Raw genomic sequence first — 19043 nt, forward strand, 5'->3', positions numbered from 1 at the left:
TATTATTCTAAATATTATATATTATTATTAATTAATTATTATAATTAATTAATTAATAATATAATATAATACCATATATGATAATATAATATAATACCATATATGATAATATAATATTAAATATAATATATTCCACTTAGTTTTATATTTTTTATTATATTATATTATATTATATTATATTATATTATATTATATTATATTATATTATATTATATTATATTATATTATATTATATTATATTATATTATATTATATTATATTATATTATATTATATTATATATATATATATATATATTATATATATTATATTATATTATATTATATTATATTATATTATATTATATTATATTATATATATTATATATATATATATATATATATATTTATATGGGGCCTAGACACAGCAAACCTATAAATGAATACTATTTATTTTTCTACCTATTCGTCTTATTTTCCATATAAAATAAAGAAAGAAAAGAAACTCCTAGTCGTGTCAGAAACTTCATCTAAAATGAGTAAAAAGAGTATTGTCCATGCACTCATTTCTATGCCTTTCTCCCTTGTTCTTGCCATGTTCCCCTGTTCCACTCTTCTCTCTCTTCCCTAGTTTTTTCTCCCTCTTTCACACACACACACACACACACACACACACACACTGATCTACTCTCATAGCTCTAAATCTTGTGTGTGCTCTGTGGATCTTTCAGTAAAATAATTTATAAAAATTGCAATAAATATTGAGGGGCCCTGATAAGGCGTCAACATAAATCAGGTGGTTCTCCTGCAAGTAGGAGAAGCAGGGGCCGCAGCGGTATATATAGAGAGAGAGAGAGACAGACGAGAACCCGTGACTAATCAACGCCGCAAAGGTGTGAAATCTTCACACGCCGCAAAAGCAAGAGACTGCCCCATACCACAGTCCCTGCCACAGCCGCAGCCCCCCATTTCGTTAACCCAAAGGTAATGCCAGAGCGTAAATGTCTTTATAACTAATTCGATACCCAATAAAGGGAGCGAGGCAGGGAGGCAGGGAGTCAGGCAGGAGATTACTACTGGAAAGTGTAGAGACCGCAAACAATTTCACGCTTTCTGCACCGACCACAGCGACGCCCCCACATGATGTACATGCAACACTTTCTTTCGTTTCGGCAGCAAGCTCTGGCATTCGATTTCGCATTCGCATTGGCATTCATCGAATGGTTGGATTGATGGGGGATTGAGTCGTGTGCTAAGAGGCCTCCAAATTCGACTAAAGCCTCAGCGGCTCTCGGCGGCACGTAGCCATTTCTCATAGCCTCGGCTGCGGCCAGGTCTAAATCATCCACATCTGCCGGAAATTGCATAAAAATACGAGTACGAGTACCAGTACCAGTACGAGTATGAGTATGAGAGCCGCTTGCCACATGCCGCCGCATGCTGCATGCTGCGATGGCCTGCGAACGTCTCGTCTCTCGTTTGGGGTTCGTCGTCTTATCAGAGTGTTTGCTGCGGCGGTCTCGTCCACGGCCTCTCAGCCTCTCAGCCTCTCATTCTCTCACTTGGCTCTGATAATCCCCTGGCAGCAGAGACACGACCGACATTTTGGCCAACTTCTATTAGCCCCCCAACGGTCCCCCATCGCTCCTTCTCCCTGCTCTGCTGCACAAGTGTTAATCAAACTTTAACCGCAAACATCCGCATGGCCATGGCCATGGCTGCTGCTGCTGCTGCTGCATGGAACGTTCTCTCTTGTGGCAATCATCTTCATCAGCCTCTCTCTGGCATTGTCTCCCCACCGCACCGCGCCCTGCTCTCCACTCCACACCCAGTTCTTTTTTGGGTTTATTTTCTGTACGTTAAATAAGGTAATTGAATGAAATTACTTTTGACAGCTTATTTGCATACATCAACAGCAAAAGAAGCAGCAGCAGCAGCCGAAGCACAGCAGCAGCAGCAGCACCACAGAAGTATCTCCAAGAACATATTCTCAGTGGCTGGAAGAAGGGGCTGGTAGAGCTGGCAGCTTGTTAGCCCCCATAATTGGTCATTGAATGCTCTGGCGAACCGCAGCGACTCTGGGGCCCCCGAAAGAGAGTGTGAGAGTGTGAGAAATGCGTGCTGACAAAGATGAATAACTCGAGATGGCTCTTCAGGGGGCTCTGGCCAACTCGAAAGACTTCTGCAAGCAACGAACTTTGGAATTGTTTGGCTTTTTATTTTTATTTTTATTTTTTTTTGGGCTTCCCTTTTGGTAGATGTCACTGGGATTTGCCTTTCACTGGCAGCAGCTGCTGCTGCTCTGCTGTTTATCAGCCACGACAACGCCTTGAGGAGTACGTACACCCCCCAAACCCTCCCAAACCCTGCCAATCCCTGCCCATTTCGGGTTTTGGGTCTCCCCACTTCGTGTGGGCGTTGCATTCATTTAGTGCCCTGTTGGCATCTCTTGCTTTTTGCAGCAGAACCTTCCATGCTGTTGACAGATAAAATTGCCAATCTGTTTGTGCTGACGACATCCTCAAGCGACCGCCTCCTGCAGTCCTGCAGCTTCCCTTGGACCATCTTTGGCGACAATTTCACTCGCGGGTTAAACGAGTTTAACAGCAGCCAACAGCCAGCAGCAGCCAGCAAACTCTAAGCTTAATGAAAGTCTTTAGTCGCAGGAGCCAGCAACAATCTAAGCAGATCTACAGAGCTCTTCGCCCAGACAGCAGCCCCAGTCCCAGTCCCAGCCCCAGTCGTACCGGAGGCTGCTATGCTGCCTTTTGGCTTTACAAAAAGTGTAATTAGCGCTGGAAATGCAACGTGCAACGTGCCACAGAGGGATACGGGCATACACGTTTCGCTTTAAATGCATATCAGAGTGGAGCCCCCGAACCAAATCGAATCGAAAGGGAATCACTCTGTGTTCCAGTCCTGGTTGCAGTCTACTGCCTGCTGCCTGCTGCCTCCTGCCTGCTGCCTCCTCCTGCCTCCTGCCTGCTGCCTGCTGCCTCCTGCCTGCTGCCTCCTTACCTCCTACCTCTGTGGCTGTTTGCCTATTTAAAGTGAAATAATGACAGTTTTAATTGCTGATTTGCTGGTTCGCTTGTTCGTTGGCGTCAAAATCCAACGATGGCCCCCGCTCTTCAGGCTATTTATAGGGGCAACTCCACTCGACTCCACTCTCTCTCTCTCTCCTCTCTCTCTCTCTCTCTCTTGTCTCGTCTCTCCACTCGAAGACAGGCCAACAGAATGCAAATGTCGATTACGCAAAATGCCAACTAATTGGCAGCCATTAAAAGGGGTCAATGCTCCCAACCGAACCGAACCCTCTCTGTGGCCCCTTTAAGGCCCAATATCTGTGATTCATTCCGGTAGCGGGAGTCGCCTCGGCTGTGCCGGTAGTCGGCTGCTGGAGTGGAGAGTCCTCTGACCCAACCGCAAACTTAAGTTGACACATCGCCCGATACGCCCGATCCGATTCATGATGATCCGCCTGGGGGCCCCCCGAGCATAACAAATTGCCAAATTAAGCTCCAAAAAAAAATCAGAGGAGACCCAGAGCCAGAAGCGGAGGCGCAGGCGGAGGCGCAGATAAATCCGTACGAGAACGAGGCGCTGGCTGTAAATCAAATTTAAATTTTTGACAACTTCATTTGTAATTGGCAGAGAGAGAGAGAGAGTGGGAGAGGGAGGGTGGAAAAGAGTGAGCGAGGGAGGGTGGGACAGGGAGAGAGGTGGCTCTGTTCCTTAAGTGAAGATGGCAAAAATTGCGTACTCAAGTGGTGGGCAGCTCTACAGCTTCGGGCCCACTATATTCTCTTTTTCCCAGCCTAGTTTTAGCGCATTAAAAATTTAATTAAATTTATTAAACTTATTCCAACTTATTCCTAATCAAAAACTATCCCTTCTCTCCCCCTTTTCAGGTCTCTGCCAGTGATCCGGACTGCGGTGTAAATGCCATGGTCAACTACACGCTGGGCGAGGGCTTCAAGCACCTGACGGAGTTCGAGGTGCGCTCCGCCTCCGGCGAGATTTGCATTGCCGGCGAGCTGGACTTTGAGCGGCGCAGCAGCTACGAGTTTCCCGTGCTGGCCACCGATCGTGGCGGCCTCAGCACCACGGCCATGATCAAGATGCAGCTGACGGACGTCAACGACAATCGGCCGGTGTTCTATCCGCGCGAGTACAATGTCTCGCTGAAGGAGTCGCCGCCGACGACACAGGCTGCCCCGGCCGCAGCCGCAGCCGCAGCGGCAGCGGCAGCTGTGAGCATACCCGTGGTGGCGGTGGTGGCCACCGATGCGGATTCGGGCAGCTTTGGCCAGGTGTCGTACCGCATTGTGGCGGGCAATGAGGCGGGCATCTTTCGCATCGATCGCTCCTCTGGGGAGATATTCGTGACGCGGCCGGACTCGCTGTCCGTGCGCACCCAGCCGATGCACATGCTCAACATCTCGGCCACCGACGGCGGCGGTCTGCGCACCAGCCACGATGCCGTCGTCTTTCTCAGCATCATCGATGCCCAGCAACGGCCGCCGATTTTCGAGAAGGCCCGCTACAACTACTACGTCAAGGAGGATATTCCGCGCGGCACCGTTGTCGGCTCTGTGATAGCCACAAGCGGCGATACTGGTGAGTGCTTTACCCATAGCCCCCTCCCCCTCCCTGCTCCTTCTCCTTCCTCTGTGATTCGTGGATTCTTTGGCTCTTCTTGCCTGTGGAACGCATTCATTAGTTCAGTGAGCTGGAAACCAAAATATGCGCATATGATGGACACACAGACGGACGGACGCGGCACTAACGGACACAGCGGCGGACGCAAGAATTAAAATAAAATTTGTAAAGTCACCCCAAAAAAAAAGAGCCACCGAATGTGGAAATACCCTGGCAGAAATAAAGGAGCGGGGTTTTTGAGAGATTTCCGGGATTTATATATCTTAAATATAGCAGTCCGATTTGCATGAAACCTCTGTAATTGCTGTAAAACCCCTTGGTGTAGCTCTGTCTAAAGTTTCATAGAATTAAATGCAGAAAAACATTTTTTTCGAGGCACATTTTCATCGTATATTCATCATATTTCAACATATAGTCCGCCGATTTGGCTGCAACGTTACAGCATTTTTGATAGATATACAAGCTTGCATTATCCAACGTTTCACTGAAGTTTTCATTATAATTCCACATATAGTCTGCCGACTTTGATGAAACTTCACAAATGTCAAAATCGAATTTCGAATTTCGAACTATCAAAAATTGAATTGGATTACCTGGGGGGGCTATATTTTTTTGTATATATTTTTATAATAGTTCTGTATATATTCAATATAAATACTGCCCACAGCAGGGACTCTAGGGACGGATTTTCTATTTATGCACATTTAAAATGTTCGAACTATCAAAAATCCAATTAGGATTACCTTGGGCAGTTATATGTTTTTGGATATGTTTTTTATAATAGTTCTGTATATTTTCCATATAAATACTACCCACAGAACGGCTCTAGGCAGCTGCATTCTATTTATACACATATAAAATGTTCGAAATATTAAAAATCCAATTAGGATTACCTTGGGCAGTTATATATTTTAATATATATAAATATTAATAATTAATATATAATATTAATAAATATTATAATAGTTCTGTATATTTTCAATATAAATACTGTCCACAGCAGGACTCTAGGGAGAGATTTTCTATTTTTGCACATCTAAAATCTTTTTGTCTGCAATTCCTTCTGCTCATAAATCCCTATACGCTCTGCCATAAAAAGAGTATGCTATGAATCCTAAAAAAGAAACTTCCACACACACACACACAGAAAGCAAGGAACATGCAACCCAAGTGGAGGTCTTTTTGGGCTCCCATCTCGTCTCTCTCTGTCTTTTCTTTCTTTGTGCAACAAAGCAAAAGCAAAACACTTCAAACGCAAATTTCGGCAGAAATCTGCACCCATCAACGGACTCGAACTCGAACTCGTCATTGAGCCTCGAAATCCCAAAGACCAAAAGACCCAAAAAGCCACACGAAACACAAGGGCCCATGTGGTGGGGCAGGTGGGGCAGGGCCAGGGGGGGCCACAGACGATCGCTGGCTATGCAAAATGATTTTGCGGTTTAATTTGCTGCTGCTTTCGCCTGTTCCAGTGCCTCTGCCTGTGCCTGTGCCGTGTGCACTTCCTTTCATTCCAATGGGGCTCCATTCTTCATCCTACCTGCCTGCCTGCCGCTCTCTGCCACTGCCTCATGTGTCAATCTCTTCTGTTCGATGCTGTTGCTGCTGCTGCTGCTTCTATTGTTCCTGCAACTCATTGCGAGGCCTTTGTTCGCTTCGCCTCGCTTCGGTTTGGAGCTCTTTGAATTGCTTTTAATGAGCAGCCGCTCGGCTCCTAATTTCACCCAAAAAAGTTCCATCAACTCCTCCAAGTCATTCGCTGAATGTGTTTTTATATTTATTTTCTGCTCTTCTGCCCCCCAAACAGCCCAGCGGAGTCCCGTGCGTTACTCGATCTACTCTGGCGACCCGGACGGCTACTTCAGCATCGAGGGCAGCTCCGGCAACATACGCATTGCCCGTCCGCTGGATCACGAGGCCAAGGCACAGGTGCTGCTCAACATCCAGGCGACGCTGGGCGAGCCGCCCGTCTACGGGCACACCCAGGTGAACATCGAGGTGGAGGACGTCAACGACAATGCGCCGGAGTTCGAGGCGAGTCTGGTGCGCATTTCGGTGCCGGAGAATGCCGATCTGGGCACGCCCCTCTACGCTGCACACGCCCACGACAAGGATGCGGGCAGCAGCGGCCAGGTGACCTACAGCCTACAGTCGCCCGAGAAGCAGCAGCAGCTCTTTGCCATCGATGCGCGCTCGGGGCATCTGGTGCTGTCGCAGCATCTGGACTACGAGACCGCGCAGCGTCACGCGCTGATTGTCACCGCCAGCGATGGTGGCGTGCCGCCGCTGGCCACCAATCTGACCATTCTGGTGGATGTGCAGGATGTCAACGACAATCCGCCCGTGTTCGAGCGCGACGAGTACGCCGTAAATGTGTCCGAATCGCGCGCCGTAAACTCTCAGGTAAGGGGCCCAGGACTGTGGGGCAGCTTTTCGTGCTTTATTGGGGGCGAATAAATTTGTGCGTAATGCAAACTAAATGCTCAACATAAATTTGATTAACAGCCACTAAAAGTCACGCTTGGGCCGCAGTCATATCTTGTTTAAAATATCTCTCAACACCCAGGAGAGCTTGAGCTTGAGCACTCCACAGCACACTCCTGGAACTAGTTTTTAGATCATAAAATCACCTTCCATATCTTTGGCATCGCGGAAACTCGTTCGGTCCGCGGATGCGGATGCGGCTGGGGCTGGGGCTGGGGCATTCCATTCCTCCAGAGAGCCGGCGAGAGCCGAGAGCCGAGTGATTGATGGTTGGCCCCTCCTTAAGAATCTACTAACTGGCTTTTGTCTTGCATTTGCAGATCGTTCAGGTGAATGCCACAGATCTGGACACGGGCAACAATGCCCGGATTACGTATCGCATTGTGGATGCCGGCGCGGACAATGCCACAGCCACAGCCACTTCGGGTGGTGCTGCCTCCGCCTCCGATGTGGCCCTGCATTTTGGCATCTTTCCCAACTCTGGCTGGATCTACTTGAGAGCGCCCCTGGATCGGGAGACGCGCGATCGCTACCAGCTCATCATCCTGGCCACGGACAATGGCACACCGGCGGCCCATGCCAGGACACGCGTTGTGGTCCGTGTGCTGGATGCCAACGACAATGATCCGCGCTTCCAGCGCGCCCAGTATGAGTTCAGCATCGAGGAGAATCTGCGCCGCGGCTCGGTTGTGGGTGTGGTGGCGGCCAGGGATCTGGATGTGGGCGAGAACGCTGCCGTGCGCTACAGCCTGCTGCCGGCCAACAGCAGCTTCCAGGTGCATCCCGTCACAGGTGAGCATTGCGTCTTCCTTTGGCCATAAATTACGGCTGAGATCGGGGGGGGCTGCGGCTGCCTGCCTGCCTGCCTGCCTGCCTGCATCCACGACGAACAACTCACTCAATGTGGTGCGACGGTGGCTCTGGCTCTGGCTCTGGCGGTGGCGGTGGCAACTGTCAAGCCACCAGCCATGACCCACGGTCATTCATTACTGCTCCTCAAAGGCAACAGCAGCTCTCCATGCCACATGCAGCATGCTGCATGCTCCACTCTCCTGAATGTCGCTCTGCCTCATAGATCAAACGCGCATCGCTCCCTGGCTGGCTGGCTGGCCGTGGAAACCTGTTCTCGTAACGACGATCGGTGCAAGCGATAAAATGCGATCTCTTTACGATATGGTGGCGCGGCAGCTGATGCTTGCGATGTGGCATGGATGGAGCTGGAGCTGGAGCCTCCAGATGAGATTGGTAGCTGGATACATGGGGCGGGCATGCGCGGCGGCCTGTACCGCATGACCATTAGTGTTTGAGCAACAACAGTTTTAACGCTGTCAGCTCATCCGTCAATGGAATATCATTGGGTTGACATCCCCAGCCACTGCGTGTCCGTGTCCGTGTCCGCTTGGGGCGCAACAGATCGAGAGAGAGAGAGAGAAAGAGAGACTAGACTAGACTCTCTCCCGTCTCCTGGCCACCGCAGATCTTTGTGGCTCATTTAAATTAAATATGGAAATCTCTCGTGCAGCTAATCCTTGCTGGTTGCTCGTTCCCCGTTCAACTGGTTTACCGCTTGCACATTAATCATCGGCGACCCAGTTAGGACACCTCTAAACGCTGCTACAGGAACCAGGCACACACACGTGCCACATGCTGCAATATTATGAAATATTTGTCAGAGTTTGATGCAACTTTGCAGAATTTTTTGGGGAACTTTAAAGTATTTTTAATTATTTTTGTGCCAAGTTTTGTTGGTATATCTTCATTATATATGCAGCATATATCAGCATATAGTCCTCCGATTTTGATGAAACTTTGCAGAATTGCTTGGGGTACTTTAAAGTATTTTTGTGTAAAGTTTCGTTGGAGTATCTTCAGAAAAACGTTATTTTTTCGAGGCAATTTTTCGTCATATATATATACATTATATATGCATCATATATCAGTATATCTTGCTCCGATTTGGATTAAATTTAAGAGAATAATTAAGGGAACTTTAAAGTATTTTTTATGCCAATTTTTGTGGGAGTATCTTCAGAAGAACTTTATTTTTTCGAGGCATTTTTTAATCATACATATATTTCCCGTATTTTATTTCATATTCCCCCGATTTTGATGAAACTTAAGAGAATAGTTTAGGGAACTTTAAATTATTTTTGTGCCAAGTTTTGTTGGGATATCTTCAGAAAAACGTTATATTTTTCGAGTCACTTTTTGGCCATATATTCCTCGTATTTTATTTTATATTTATTTTATTCAATATATCAACATACATATATTCCTTCGATTTTGATGAAATTAAACAGAATAGTTTAGGGAACTTTTAAGTTATTTTTTCGAGCCACTTTTTCGATTCATATATTCGTCGTATTTTATTTATTCCTCCGATTATGCTGAAACTATGCAAAATAGTTTATTAATCTTTTAGGTATTTTTGTGTAAAGTTTTGTTGGATTATCCTCATTATATATGCATCATATATCAGCGTATATTCCCCTGATTTTGATGAAACTTAACAAAATAGTTTAGGGAACTTTTAAGTTATTTTTTCGAGCCACTTTTTTGATCATATATTCGTCGTATTTTATTTTATATTTCCTCCGGCTATGCTGAAACTTTGCAAAATAGTTTATTAATCTTTTAAGTATTTTTGTGTAAAGTTTCCTTGGAATATCTTCAGTAAAGACTTTTTTCGAGGCACATTTTCATCATACATATATTCCCTGTATTTTATTTTAATTTTGTCTGATTGTAATGGAACTTTGAAGAGGCATTAAGTAAAGTTTCGTTTGATAATCTTGATCGTAAATACATCATATTCCTTTTGTATATTCCCCGTATTTAATGCAAATTCACAGAATTCTCTATAGCTGCACAAGCTCACATTATCCAACATTTTTTTAGATTATTTCTAGTGTAAAAATCTCGAAATATGTCCCAATAATAATTAGCTGCAAGTGGAACTTGTTTCTAGCCACCATCAATCATCAGCTGCGACCCATTTAGCACACTCACACTCACCTCCTTCTGTTCTCTCTTTTGTGTGTGTGTTGCAGGTGAAATCTCGACGCGGGAGCCGCTCGATCGGGAGCTGCGTGCGCTGTACGATCTGGTGGTGGAGGCGCGCGACCAGGGCACGCCCATGCGCAGTGCCCGTGTGCCGGTGCGCGTGCACGTCAGCGATGTGAACGACAATGCGCCGGAGATAGCCGATCCCCAGGAGGATGTGGTCAGTGTGCGCGAGGAGCAGCCACCCGGCACGGAGGTGGTGCGCATCCGGGCCACTGACCGTGATCACGGCCAGAATGCATCCATCAACTACTCGATCGTGAAGGGTCGCGACTCGGACGGTCACGGCCTGTTCAGCATTGATGCCGCCACGGGCGTCATTCGCACCCGCGTTGTCCTCGATCACGAGGAGCGCAGCATCTATCGGCTGGGTGTGGCTGCCACCGATGGCGGCCAGCCGCCCAAAGAGACGCTGCGAATGCTGCGCGTCGAGGTGCTCGATCTCAACGACAATCGGCCGACATTCACCAGCTCCAGCCTGGTCTTCAGGGTGAGTAACAGATCAGACCAGCAGACCAGCCCAGACCCAGCCCTGACCCGGCCCAGACCCAGCTCAGACCCAGCCCAGACCCAGCCCTGACCCGGCCACAGATTTATGCGCGTCTCTGGCAGTGTTTTCCTGGAAAACTTTTGTCTATTTGACGCTTCTAGTTTTACACGAGGCGCGTTGCTTGTTGCCTGTTGCTTGTTGCTGGTTCCTGGTTCCTGGTCGTGAGGTGCGCGTTTGTCGCCTGCCTTTGTGCCTGCAGATGATTTGTGGCAGCAGCCGCAGTCTCTCACGTGACAATGGCCAAGAACACGACTCAGCCACTGCCTCGGAAGCAGATGTCAGAGACGTGGGAAGTGTCGCGATTTGCATTCAACAAAGCCCTGGGAAGGAGTTCCTCCTACTCCTCCTCCTCCTACTCCTACTCCTCCTACTTCTGCTCCTCCTCCACGCGTAATTGTCACCATGCACTGTGACAAGTCTCGAGTCCAGTCCCAGTCCCAGGGCCTATTAAGTGCGATTCGAGACGTCAGTTGATGCCACAGAGCAAGGGAGAGCCCTGCTGCCCTCGCCTGCTTAGATTTTGGCATCTGCTGCAGCGTGCTGGGGCAGCGACAGGGCAGGGGAAGAGAGCCCTTTAACATTTTTATCACGTTCGATTCGCACATGTTTTGCATACCCCGCGCCACATCACTCTCTCTTTGTGTCTCTCTGGAGTTGAGACGAGTCCCCAGGCCCACTCCCAGCCACAGAGACGAGCCAAGCCGAGCCAAGCTGCGCCTCTGCTCTCCCCTGCTTCTCCTGCCTCAGCCACACTGTGTGATGGCTGGGACGCTTTGACATGCATTTAATTGCCTCTCGAGAGCCGGTCCAGGTCGGGACCTCGTCTTCCCTTAAATCCGCTTCGGCCACAATTAAAATTGACACATTTCGTTGCGTCGTCGTTGTGTCGGCGCGCTGCCTTTGATTCCATTCCCCCCCCCCACCCCCCACCGTTGCATTCCGCCGCCTTGTCCTTTTGTTCTTTGCGTTGGCGTTGCACCAGCAAACAGCACCAGCGACAGCACCACGAGCGGAGATGTTGATGGAGATGCGAGAAGAGGCTCTCAAAAGGCTCTCAAAAGGCTCTCAGGGCTCTCTCACTGGGCTTCAGCGCAGAGATGCCAATTACTCAGCGACGGATTGCCACAAATAAATCCAATGTAATTAAGCAATTCCCCTACCGACTAGTTGCCCAGAGGCTGCCACCAAGATTGGGTTTTATTTTTTTATTTTTTTTTTTTTTTTTTTTTTTATTTCTTTTTCTTTTTGTTTATTTTGTTTTTTGCCATAAAAGCGCACAACAAATCATGCGCCATTTTTGTGGCAGTTGTGTGTGCATAATTTCACCCCCTCCACCCCAGCCCGGGTAGTCGCTAGTTTAACGTATTTTTTGGGTATCCTTTGGACACAAAAAAAAAGAGCACCCCCTTCCTCCACCACGCTGCATTCTCCTTTGAGAAGCAGGCAGCCAACTGCGTAATCTTGGCGGGGCATAAATCTCGTGACTGTCATTTTTGTGTCTCCATTTTGGCGACCCAACAACCAGCAACCAGCAACATACAAGAACAAGAATATTCGCAATGATTTTGTATGAAAAAAGATACTACCAAACACACATATACAGACAGAGGGAGAGAGAGAGGGGGAGGGCCTCAAAAACCCAAAGACAAAACCCCAGACAGTGGAGAACCTTTTATGTTTTTCATATATGTACATATATACCCTTTGAGTTATACCCTGACTAAAGTAGGGCATTGCGGTTACTGGGAGGCATATAAATTGCCTTAATTATAATTTCTAATAATAATAATTATAATTATTAGTTATCCATATGTGTAAAAATGTGTCTAGCATCGGGCAGCAGATTCCCTTGATTGGTTGATCCATATCTCTCTGCAAACCGCACCTAGGAAGCCTGGATCGTTGCCTAATTATATCCTTTCTTCACTGTAATATATCCATCTACACTCTGTGTGAATTAGTCTCTAAATTGGTTACAGTTTCCCACAAACTCCGCATCTTTGCTCCCTGTAGCATTACTCTCCTGGTAAGGATCACTTTGCCAAGGAACTCATTAATTTAATCATTCAAAAAATATGAATTAAATATATTCATATTAATAGTTAAACAAAGTTAATTTGCTGTATTAATGTGCACTTTTAGCTTCTACTACTATTGAACACAAGCCTAAAAGATTTCATTAATTAAAGCCAGCAAACTCCTTTAAACCTTTTAAATTTTTCATACAAATTTCAGCCACAAACAGCAACAGAAAGAATAAGAAAGGGAATAAATAGCTGCTGGGAATAAATGATAAAATAAATAAATAAATGCTTCAGATATTTCCCAATTAATTTAACACTGTTAATTTAAGGGTACTTTGAGTACTCTTCCCATTTCCCATTTCCAGGGTATCTGTCACTCCGTTCAGGTTCTGTGCCTTTGTCTTATGTTCTTGTTTTTGTTTTTTTTTTTTTGGTTTTTTGGAGACCTCTGAACGGTTTTTGCGGTTTTGCATATTAAATTCTTGTGCGGAGTTTCTTCTGCTGCAAATAACCCAAGCCAAAGAGTCTTTCCTTTCCCCTCCTCACTGCCCCGCTTGTTGCTGCTGCTGCTCCTCCTCCTCCTGCTGCTGCTCCTCCTGCTGGCTGCTGCTGCTCCTACTCCTCCTGCTGCTGCTCCTCCTCCTGCTGCTGCTGCTGCTCTTCCTGCATATGCCACACATTTTTCTTCAGTGATTTTCGGGGCCGCCAAGTTCGGTCGGAATGCATAATTTCTTTTTAATGCCATTTGCCATGAACTGCGCTGTGACTCTCTCTCTGTCTCTCAGTCTCTCAGTCTCTCTGTCTCTGTTTCTGGCCGTGGAATGGGAACGGACAACTGGAGACCCAAGACCCAAGACTGGACTGGACTGGACTGTTTGGGGTTCTGTTCTGTTCTGTTCTGCTCCACTCTGCTCTTTTTTTTTTGCTGTTGCTTTGGCTGCTTCCTTTGCCGCTGCCTCTGCTGCTGCTGCTGCTGCTGGCATGGGAGTCAAGCGCGGACGCGGCGGGGGAATATGTGGCGGAAATTTTTAAATGTTTGCTGCCTTCGTAATCTTGAAGTATGAATTATTGCTTTAAGATTGGATTTTCAACACTGTTGTTGAGATTAAGATACTGCGGACAACATTGCGTTGCAGCGACCCAACCAACAACAAGTCTCACCCAAATGGAGCATCCTCTCAGGCCTCTCCGGACCGCTCATCCGCTTGCCATTCGTTCTCCTTCTTCTCCTTCGTTTTTTTTTCTGTTCTTAATAAGCCACAAAAATAATCTATAATTGTGCCCCCCCCACTCTCCGCACTCTCCTCACACACTCCGCCAGGTACGAGAGGACGCCAATGTGGGCCATGTGGTGGGCTCCATAACGCCCAGCGAGCGGCTGCTGCTGCTGGACAACGACAACGACAACAACAACAACAGTGTGGAGGACTCGAATTCGTCGGATGATGAGCTGCGTGTGACATACACACTGAATCCGCTCACCAAGGACCTCATCGAGGGCGCCTTCGACATTGATCGGCACACGGGCAATCTGGTGGTGTCGCGCCTGCTGGATCGCGAGCTGCAGTCCGAGTTTCGGCTGGAGATACGCGCCCTGGACACAACGGCCAGCAACAATCCGCAGAGCAGCGCCATTACCGTCAAGATCGAGGTGGCCGATGTCAACGACAATGCCCCCCACTGGCCGCAGGACCCCATCGATGTGCGGGTGAGCGAAGCGACGCCCCCGGGCGCCATTGTGCACAACTTTACGGCCAGCGATGCGGACACGGGCACCAACGGGGAGCTGCAGTACCGCCTGCTGCGCTACTATCCGCTGATGAACGAGACCCAGGAGCTGGCGCTGCCCGTCTTTGCGCTGGACTCGCTCACCGGCTCGCTCAGCCTGCAGGCGCCGCTGGACTTTGAGGCCGTGCCCGAGTACCTGCTGATTGTCCAGGCCCTGGATCAGTCCTCCAATGTCAGCGAACGCCTGCAAACGTCGGTCACGGTGCGCCTGCGCGTCCTCGATGTCAACGACAATGCCCCAGAGTTTGTGTCGCCCGGCACAAGGGGCGGCAGCGCCGCCTCCATCTACCTGAGCGATGCCACGCGCATTGGCGAAACGGTGGCGCACATTGTGGCGCTGGACCGCGATGCCGGCGAGAACGGACGCCTCACCTACGACATTGAGCGCGGCAATGGGGAGGGACGCTTTCGCATTAGCCCAGCGACGGGTGTGATAGAGTTAGTTAAGTCCCTGCCGCCTGCCACCGAGGATGTGGACAAGAATGGACGCTTCACGCTGCTGATCAGTGCCAGCGATCACGGGCTGCCGGAGCCAAAGAGGAGCACACTCAGCCTGCAGCTGCTCGTCCAGGGCAGCCACAACAATCCGCCGCGCTTCCTGCAGGCCGTCTATCGTGCCACCATACTGGAGAATGTGCCCAGTGGCAGCTTTGTGCTGCAGGTCAGCGCAAAGTCCTTCCATGGTGGTGAAAATGGTAAGGAAAACAGTTTAATCTGCCCAAATATCGAAGCTATCGATATCTAGTTCGATAGAAATCTACATAAATCGATTATTAATCGATTATAAATCGCTCTAACCTGCCATCGCCTCTGCTCTCCTTTTGTCTCTTAGCAAATCTGAGCTACGAAATTCCCTCGGGCATTGCCGACGATCGCTTTCACGTGGACTGGCAGCGTGGCATTGTGACCACGCGCGGAGCCTTCGATCGTGAGACACAGAGCAGCTACATCCTGCCCATCTACGTGCGTGATGCCAATCGACTGGCCAGCGCCGCCGCCTCCGCCTCGGCAGCCGCTGTGCGCAAGCAGCGATCCTCAGAGAGCGGTGCCGCGGAGAGCAACAGCGGCCAGCACTTCGATGTGGCCACCGTGATCATAACGATTGGCGACGTCAACGACAATGCGCCCGAGTTTCGTGCGGGCTCTTGCTACGGTCTCTCGGTGCCAGAGAACAGCGAGGCGGGCGTCATCCATACGGTGGTGGCCAGCGATGTGGACGAGGGCGCCAATGCGGACATCATCTACAGCATCACAGGTGAGATCTAGCTGGAACTGCGCTTCTTTTGAGAGCCAAACCCTTGAACCCTTCCCACCCACTTTGCAGGCGGCAATCTGGGCAACAAGTTCAGCATCGATGCCCGCTCGGGGGAGCTGAGTTGTCGCCCGCTCGATCGGGAGCAGCACTCCCGCTACACGCTCCAGGTGCAGGCCTCGGACCGCGGTCAGCCCAACAGTCGCCAGGGACACTGCAACATCACCGTTCTGGTGGAGGACCAAAACGACAATGCTCCGCGCTTCGAGCTGGCCAAGTATGTGGCAAGCGTCGCGGAAGATGCGCCCATTGGGGCGAGCGTCGTGCGGATCAAGGCCACCGATGCGGATCTGGGCGTCAATGCGCGTCTGGTTTATTCGTTGGCCAATGAGACACAATGGCAGTTCGCCATCGACAGCAAGAGCGGCCTCATTACGACCGTTGGGTGAGTTTTGAACATTGATTTTGTATGACAAGTGCGACTGAATATTGCGGTTGGAAATACTAGAAATACTAAACAAAATACTAGATGCAGGGAGGATTATCTTTAGTAGTAGCTTCAGTGCCAGAAAGAATCAGAGAGTGAAAATACTAAAATATACACAGAGATACAAAAACTACAAAAAAAAAAACAAACAAAAATTCGGAAATATTTTGAAAGTAATAAAAATACTGAAGTGACAAAGAATACTAAAAAAATACTTAAAAAATTATAAATAATATAATAAATAATAATATATATATCTATATATATAGATCTAGATATATATATAATAATAAATAAATAAATAAAAAAATAATAAATATAAAACATTAAAATTAAGAATTTACTTTATTATTCAATATTTTAAAGCATTTAATTTTTTTTTAAATGTTTTTAGCACTTTCTTATTTTTTTTGGTAGTTTTTAATCATTATTTAATTAATTTAATTAATTTTATTTTATTTGGTAGTTTTTAAATAATAATTAAAAACTACCAAATAGGTAAAAACATTTCAAAAAAAAATTAATTGCTTTAAAATATTTAATAATAAAGTAAATTCTTAATTAAAAAAAAATATATTAGATTGATAGTTACAAGTAAAAACTGCACAAAAATATCGAAAACCATTCAAAGGGCACTCGTTCCCCTAGATTTGACCCAAATGAGCAGTGGGGTTGGGGCTGCCTAAGGCTTACTGAATTGGTTCCACAAGGGAGTGGAGGAGGAGTGCTCCCCCCAAAGGCAGCAGAGGAGTGGTGTTTCCTTTGAGTAGGAGTGGTAGTAGTGGTAATAGTAGGAGAGTAGGAGTAGGAGGAGGAGTCAATGTATCGCTTCGGATCTTATCTGAAACCTTGATCTGCAGCAAGGACGCGCTCGAAGCAGCTCAAAAAAAAAAAAAAAAAAAACATTGCCATAATTTCCTCAAGAACAAGCAACGGAACGGCGAAATGGGGCTAATGCAGCATGGTAATGCACTGGGCCCAGTGCATCCTACGCACTGCGACACACTGCAACAATGTTGCGGGGATTCGTCTGCTGTCAGCCACCTCAGCCAGCGCCCCGCTTGAGCCCATCCATTGCTCTCCTACAGACAGCGCACGCATTCCTATAAATAGCTTAAGGTGGAGCTGAAGTTGGAGCTGGACTTGGATGCGGATTTGGATTCAGAGTTGAGTCGCCCCAGACCTGAATGGGTATCCGTTCTTCGCGTTCTTCGCGTTCTCCACGTTCCTTTTTTTGTTGGTTTTTTTTGTGACTGCTACTTGGAGTTGGAGCGGGACCTGGGACCCCTCTGGAGCAGATTTATGCTTATTGACAATCAATGATGACAACAATTGCTTGTTCCGTCTGACATAGCTCTTTTTGGTGCAGTTCCGGCCAATGGGGGCCCCAATGCCAGTGGCAGGGAGTTCTGTGAGGGGAGAGGGTGGCATGGGGCATGGGGCATGGGGCATGGTGCAGCGGGGGCACTTGAAATGACAGTAGCGTCAGTGTTGCCATTTATACAAACGCGATCCGCTGTCATGTACCAATTTTTATCTTTCGCTGATTGTCGGCAAACAATAAAAACGAAATCCCCGCCACCAAAATGCACAAAAAAAAACCTAAAAAAAAAAAATACAGCAAGAGACAGAGCGAGAGGGAGTGAGACTGGACTTAAGAACAGACCACAGAGCGCAAAAAAAAAAAAGACAGAGGATGGGGCAGTGGCAATGGCAATGGCAATGGCAGTGGCATGAACAGAGAGCCTGCCTGGTTGCCTGCCACATGGAGAGGTAATGGCACACAGAGCAGAATTGTAGAGCAGACAATCAGACAGACAGACAGACAGGGACAGAGGGACAGACAGACAATTCGTGACGTTGTTGTTAGTCTTGGACTTGGACTTGGATTTGGTATTGGGACTTGGACTTTCGCGGTCGCAGAACTGGGACTACAACGAACAAAAAAACAAAAAAACCAAAAAGAAACCCACAAAGGAATGCTAGAGACTATAAATACCCTAACAGCGACACAGCTGCAGAGCAATGGCTCGTGTTTGTATCTCATGTTTAGTAGAATTAAACGGAAAGTCATTTATTTGAGACCATAAAGGACCACGCAGCCTTCAGCGCTGAACCAAAACTTGTGGGTTGTGTGGACCTGCAGCAAGAAGGGATTTCAGAAGGGATTTCAGAAGGGATTTCAGAAGAGATTTAAGCAAATTTCAGCTTGAAATGAGTTCAAAATTCGTTTCATAGCTAAATCTTTGGCATCAATGGAGAGTAAATAGGGTTAGACAGGAGGCAATAGCTGATGTCTCATAGTGCAATATTTAACCAAAAAATTTGCATGTGCAGCGAAAATTCCAGCACAAATTTCAAGGCCTAAATGGCAGCAAAATAAGTAAAATAAATAAGTAAAATATGGCCATGATGGCAGCAGCCCAAAATCCTTGCAAGAAATTGCTCAAAAATATACAAAAAATCATTCCTACCTTTTTTTCTCAAGGCATAAGTGCCTCCACGATCATTCCTTTTCGCTCTACGAACTGTGTGTCCTGTAAATAAAATATTTAAATAATTATTAGAAAGGAATTTCGATAAATCAAGCTGCCATAATAGTCCATATACCCTCTGTGGGGCGTTAGGGTATTGCCACAGTAAAAGACAAAAATGCGCCTTGCCGCCTTGTCGCCCTGCCGCTTGTCCGGTTGTTGCTCGTAGTTTCTTTTGCTTTTTTTTTTTTGGTTTTGTTGTCGGCCGCCTAGCCAGAGATC

General features: G+C 47.4%; 1 protein-coding gene across 1 annotated transcript in view; it reads left to right on the forward strand.

Moving 5' to 3' along the window:
- Positions 1 to 19043, forward strand: part of LOC111073518 (protein dachsous) — an 86705-nt gene that overhangs the window by 60416 nt on the left and 7246 nt on the right. The window contains 7 exon segments of the mRNA XM_022365854.2: positions 3889 to 4597; positions 6447 to 7042; positions 7444 to 7915; positions 10174 to 10676; positions 14082 to 15243; positions 15381 to 15803; positions 15873 to 16245. Coding sequence (XP_022221546.2) covers positions 3889 to 4597; positions 6447 to 7042; positions 7444 to 7915; positions 10174 to 10676; positions 14082 to 15243; positions 15381 to 15803; positions 15873 to 16245 — 4238 coding nt within the window.

Source organism: Drosophila obscura, unplaced genomic scaffold, assembly GCF_018151105.1.
Source record: "Drosophila obscura isolate BZ-5 IFL unplaced genomic scaffold, ASM1815110v1 contig_37, whole genome shotgun sequence".
Classification (NCBI taxonomy): domain Eukaryota; kingdom Metazoa; phylum Arthropoda; class Insecta; order Diptera; family Drosophilidae; genus Drosophila; species Drosophila obscura.